This window comes from Miscanthus floridulus, unplaced genomic scaffold, assembly GCF_019320115.1.
Source record: "Miscanthus floridulus cultivar M001 unplaced genomic scaffold, ASM1932011v1 fs_142_4_5, whole genome shotgun sequence".
NCBI lineage: Eukaryota > Viridiplantae > Streptophyta > Magnoliopsida > Poales > Poaceae > Miscanthus > Miscanthus floridulus.
The window spans coordinates 1,157-7,545 of NW_027096263.1; the positions used below are offsets into that span (position 1 = coordinate 1,157).

A 6,389-nucleotide genomic window follows, 5' to 3' on the forward strand; every position below is an offset into this window, starting at 1 on the left:
CCCAGGACAAGAAGATGACAATGGAGAATGTGGATAGACATGTATCCTTATCCTCAAGATCTACCCTGGCAGTGCTAACTATCTGTAGAACTTTGCATCTTGAGATTCCTTCCTGAGCCTGATCAGTTTGGCTCCTCGTGTTTGCAAAGGGCTACGTGCATTGATCTGCAAAAGCATATCTGAAACAAATGTAAAGGTGAGGTGCAATGGAGAGGGAAAAATTCTGGAAATATCTTACAAAGAGTCCCATGTTATATACTTTTATAACATGTAGCCAAACAAGGGGTGCCACCAAATATATCCACCACATAAGCGCACACAATGTTATAGATTACATATACAATTCTCACTTCATAAGCTGAGAGAAAATACATAAATTGTCAGGTAGTGAGTAAATACCAAATAAGGAGTACCATCAAATCATCCAATTAAAGCCTGTTACATTTCACATACATACATAAATCAATGAAGGTTTGCAAGGGGCTGCATTCTTTGATCTGCAAAAGCAAATGGATACCTGAAATGAAGGTAAAGGTGAGGTGCAATGCTGTGAATTTTTTTTTGGAAATATCTCAGGTAGCAACACTATGAGGGAATGACCAAACAAGGAGTACCATCTAATACTTGCATTACTTAGTAATATATGGTATTATTTATATACACGAATTGAATTGTGCAGACATTCTTATGGAGCTTACATGTACAATTCTCACTTGAGCAAAGGGGGCACATTTAAAAGGTGAGCCTCTCCTTATCCTCTGGAGAGCTCTGGGAGCGCTCAGTATTTCATGAGCTGTACACAAAATGAAAATAAAAATACTGTACAGGGGTGTATTTCGTGGCAGACAATGTCACATAGATTCTAGAGTTTCTGGTTCTTCTGGATATCTTGACAAGATGATGGATCCATCAACTTCACGAACGTAGCTGTATACTGAGTTGGCTGCACCAATCACAAATTGACAGGTTCCCCTTGAATCAGCATGTAGTGTGACACCGTAGTACTCAAGATGATCTGCTACGCTCATCCCATAGACCGACCTTTTGAAGCAACGGCAAACAATAAGCAACACATGCAAGAAAATAAATATCCAAAATAGATAGGTAGATACATACCTGCTACAGGTTGGGTCCTCACCAGAATCATCACATACCGTCTCATTTCTGGTAACTACATTTCCATCTATGCTCTCATGAAGCCAAACCTGAAGATAAATAAATGCAGAAGAAATGGATTAACGGTAACGTGGAGAAGTATGCATCTCTGTAAACTCTTTTTGACTATTGGATACACACCTCTCTAGCAAAGTGGTGGTATGTCCATTCACCTAGGTAATAATAATACGGTGGTAAATGCGGCACAATATCATTCTGATGGGTCACGCGGATTGTTCTTGGGACTTGTTCACCAAAGTATACAGCAAAAGCTGGATTGCCGATCCGAGGCTGTCCAAAAGTCATGAGCTCAACCTCCTTTGATCCAAATGTAACCTGTAAAAGAAAAGGCAAAGGTAACATTGAAGCCAACCATCTGATATATTAACAATACATGCGATGGTAGTAGAGCATATATTGAAATTTGATGCAATAAACCAAGTACATTAAAAATACTTACAGATAGATCAAGGGCACAAAACGAAGCTAAAGCCCCTCCCATGGAATGTCCCACAACATTTATGGGTAGATTTCCATATGTTTTTCTTGCCCATTTAATAGACTTCAGGATCTCATATCGCATAGTTGTATTATAATATGCAGTATAAAACCCATGATGTACCTAGAACATGAGGCAGACAAGCAGCAAGCAAACACAAGTTATTGCTAATTCAATGAGAACTCTAAACATCAAGAACAACTTGACTAGTGGAGTTACCATAGCATCCGGCATGCCTGGGTATGTCACATCAAGCTGCTTCCAGAAAAGATCTTCGATCCAATTTGAGACACTGTGCAAGTTAAATTCCAAGACATCAAATCAATGAGAAGTGAAGATTGAAAGCTTATAAATAGCTTATGATATTTGATTAAAAGATTACAATAACTAGGATAAAAGGTTGATGCACTAAGAGCAAATGCCCATACATTACAAGTCTCGACTCATAATGGAGCATTTTCTGTACCTGTGCTGTTGAGTGCCTCTAAATGCAATGATTATGGATCGAGGGTCAGGCGCAACTCCAACAAATGCCTGCACAATTTTTTAACAAACAACCGAACATAAGTTTTCATAGAACACTGAGTGCAAGAAAAAAAAGCGTTGCTGAAATAGAAATACATAAAGATAGTTAACCTGTAAGCAGTTCTCCACATCTACTATGATCTCTATCACCTCAAAACCCTGCATCAATAATACAAAAACAGACCATTAAACGCCAAGGAACATGTAGAACAACTTTCAGAAGCAGAGGAAGCACAGACCTTTGTGTGGCCTTTGCACCTTGGACAGGTCCATAAGAAAAGTGATGTTAAGTCAGACGTGTACACCTGAAACGCATTTATGTAATGTAAACCAAGTCTGAAAAGAACAAAAATGTATTTTGCAAATAGAAACATGGGAATCATTATATGCATGCCCTATCAAAGAACCATTCAGAGATGCAACAACCAAGAACAGGATAGCTATTAGTGACTGAAAATGCTGCATAGAAAAGGGAGGGAATGAAAAAGTGTGGCAAAGAATTTTTTTTTTCTTAAAAAGGAAAGGGTGTGAAAGGCAAGTATCAGAACAGAAATTGTCTAGCTAGGCAAGGACAATATGAAGTTAGGGCAGACTTATGATGAAGTTGCTTTCAACAGAATAAGTAGCAGCACATTGTGCATGAGGAACTTACTGCAGACGCGTATTCGACAAGAATATGAGCAAGAGTATGATTGTAGGGATAACCACCATCACTGTGCTTCAGCCTGATCACTGCATTGGCAAAGAAAGGTGAGAGGAGTTAAAACCTGATTCACTGGCAGAGCACACAAAAGCACCATAATAACAGTAAAATAAATCATCGCGACACTCAGAAACTAGAGTTGGGCAATGTGACTACATCCAATCCAATGGCATTACCAATCTGAGAAGCAAACAAGGATAACCCATGACTCTGTTTTCCATAAATCTACAGCACTGGCATTCCCAAGCAAGTGGACAAGAATCGCATTTCCACAATACAGCATCGCTGTGCTGAAAAGTCGCTTGCAGGCGACAATGAGCATGCAGTTGTCGAAGCGTCATCTCAATTACGCAGAAGTGGATACATCTACTCAAAGGGGAGGAGCAGGGAAGAATGAAGAAGGCCACTGAGGCTTTGCTGTCTTGGATCAAGGCGATAAGAGGAAGTGATATTGTAATAGGATAGTGTTCTGGTTGCTGAACTCTTCTTTTTTAGCTGGTATCCCCAGCAGTGACGACTTGTAAACATTTGCTTTGAACAAAAGCAGAGATCTTGTCCTTCTAAAAAAGAAGTTGGCGAAACGGTTTGCATCAACCGCGCAGATCACTTGACCCACAGGCCACAGGGCACAGTACGACAATAGTAAGCACTGTTGTAAATAAAGGTAGTAGCTTCAGAACCTTTCCCCAATCCAAATCCTCCCCACACGAAAAAAAGCCGAATCCGGGAGGAAATCGGCAGGTGCAGCAGCAGTCGGCGCACTAAAGCAAGCTACGCTGCTTCCCAGCGTCGGCCGTCTTGAATTCCTCATCTAATCTAGACCAATTGGCACTACATCCGGTATGTTGTGCAGTCTGAGGCCTGAGCTCCCCGCGCTGCGCCGGCAAAGCCGCAGCAACCAATCGGCTCCCCGGCCCCTAGTAGCTAATCGCCGTCCGGAACCTCTTTCCTCCAGCACATGGACGGACGGACGGAGCGGGCGAGCGGCAGTCGAAACGAGGGGGAAAAGCTGATCGAACTCACCTGTTTCCTCCTGCCCCGCCGCCGCTGCGGGGGAAGAAGCGGAGGCCAGAAGCACCGCGAGAAGCAGCACCAGCGTCGCCATCCGTCCCAGCTTAGCCATCCCCGTCGGCCGTCGCCGTATCCGTCTCTCTCTGGCTCGCCCCCCACCGGAGGAGAAGAAGAAGAAGACGGCGGCGAGCGGCAACCCACCACAGAGAAATTCTTCCAAGGGCCGTTCCGTGAAGTTACGGAACAGTTAGACAGCGACGGCCCCGCGGTTGGGTTACCGCGTCGGCTAACACCCAACCAGACGCAGCCACGTGTCCCACGAGAGGGATTAACGGATTAGCCTGCCCCGCTTAGCGTTTTACAGTTTGGCCCTCGGGTTTGCCAGATATATGAGGTCGAAGGACGATCAGTGAGAGAAAGGGTCAGGGGTCAGTGTCGATGTCTGGCATGCTAAGCCTATCTCCAGTCACGTAACCCAAAATACAAAACTCATTTCACATTTGTGTAATGCTAGAGATAAATTGTTCAATATCTATTTTTATCTTCTCCAATAACAGAATTAAAAAAAATCCCTTTCTAAAAATGATTCTCTAGGAGAGAGGATACTCATATTTAGATTGTGCCTCTGCTATAATCTAAAATAAGTCTTAGGTATTCTGTTAAAGACTGACACACCATTTTGACTTTGATCTCCATAGATCATCCGTTGGAGACGGTATAAAGAGGTGGAGGGCGCATGTCGAAAACGACCCGGCCGGAGGGAGGAGGAGGACGGCACGGCAACGCTTCCGTCAACGGCACTGCACCGACAGGCCTCACATGTCATCCGCACGGGCGAGGGCGCGGCGACCTGGCCGGCGGTGGCGTTCGTCTTCGCCAAGACGCCAACGGTGGTTGGCTGCCTTGAAGTTGAAGGGTTTGGGTTTGGCGTTCTAGACGCCAACGTGTGTGCACTCGCTTTGACCAATCCAGGATTTTTTCCGTACAAAATGCTGAAAACACGTCCGTGCAAGCAAAGTAGATGGCTAATGGCCTTCCTGGCCAAATCTAGGCTGCACTCGTTTAGCATGCACCGCTCGATCAGGTTACCAGATCATACTAGGTATAGGGGCGGAGATAGGATTTAAATATAGGAGGGCCATTCAAACCGGCAATACTCGTGCTTCACCCTAAATGTTAAATGGCAAACAATAGGTCATTCATTATTTAGCCATTATTTGGATAAATTAAAATGGTCACTTAAAAGGATAAAATATTCATTTAATAAATAGGTTAAAAGGACGAATTAAACGGAAACATCGTATCACTGTTTGGTGTTTAAATATTGAGTACATGGGCTAAAAACGACCGTTTAGACGAATAGTGATAGGAACATGCTCCCCCTGTCTCAAAATAGAAGACGTTTTCGCTTTCTAAGAAGTTAATTTTTTTAATTTAACCAATTATATATAAAAAATATTAATATTTCTAATACATAATTAGTATCATTAGATAGATCGTTGAATACTTTCATAATAAACTTATTTGAAGATATAAATGTGGCACACATTTTCTATAAACCTAATCAAAGTTAACAAAGTTTGACCTGTACGTAGTCTATAACGTCTTCCTTTACGGGACGAAGGGAGTAGGACATAAGGAAGATAACGGGAAGGATAATGCTAAATAATATAGATGCCATTATTGGAGGTTAATTAAGAGAGAGGGAACAAGCAAATCACTAATTTTCAATTAACTAGCTAATTTGAGGGTGTGGTACGGGGACAAACTAATGTTTGGTAGGCAATAATAAAAATAAAAAAGATGGGGAAAATACCAAGAAAACCTAATTTTTGTTTACATAAGGTACTATCAGAGATTAATACGGAGGGAAAAAATCATAGTACAATAGCATCATTAACTAGCTAATTAGATAATTAAGTATCTAATTTTGAAAGGGGTGTTATGGGAGGTATGAGAAGGTTTCGAGGTGCCAGGCTCCTCTCAGCCCCTCCTTCCCTCAGCCACCGATGCTAGGCTAATTAGGCCAGGCCAATCACGAGCTCCATGCTGGCTGGAAGCCCTACCTTCCATGTTAGCGCGCAGCATCCAAATCACTGTCGTTGATGACTTCACGGACGCTCAGAAGTTCTTGCAAGAGCAATTAGGGCCTCGCCTGATAAAAAGCTAAAGACACCACTAAATCATGGCTAATGATAATTTTTTTTGATGTTTCGTTCTAGAAATAAAATGATAGTGCAATCGCTACCACGGGAGAAAGAATGGGGAGGGGAGCCACACCGAAGAAGGGACAGGAGATAAACCACATTGAAGTTATTCGTCGGAGAAGGGAGGAGCGTTATTGCCCCGTGTTGAAGGCCCTAATCCAAAGACGGACGGGCTTTCGGAAGAGGAGCCTCGTCAAGCCGAGGGGAGGAGCGTTATTGCCCCCACGCATCACGCCTCACGCTGGACCCACCTCGTGCCGCGTACCCCGCCATGCCTCACACCGCGTGC

At 43.1% G+C, this 6,389-nt stretch overlaps 1 protein-coding gene across 1 annotated transcript; it reads right to left on the minus strand.

The window, feature by feature from the left end:
• Positions 1-596: 596 nt before the first annotated feature.
• On the minus strand, positions 597-4,129 carry LOC136530480 (lipase-like). Its single transcript, XM_066523213.1, has 10 exons — positions 3,906-4,129; positions 2,832-2,911; positions 2,419-2,484; positions 2,291-2,338; positions 2,121-2,188; positions 1,874-1,946; positions 1,616-1,777; positions 1,297-1,491; positions 1,117-1,205; positions 597-1,041 (listed from the first exon to the last, which is right to left on the minus strand). The coding sequence occupies exons 1-10, from the start codon at positions 4,003-4,005 to the stop codon at positions 852-854; spliced, it is 1,071 nt and encodes a 356-aa protein (XP_066379310.1). The 5' UTR covers positions 4,006-4,129; the 3' UTR covers positions 597-851.
• Between the last annotated feature and the right edge of the window lie 2,260 nt (positions 4,130-6,389).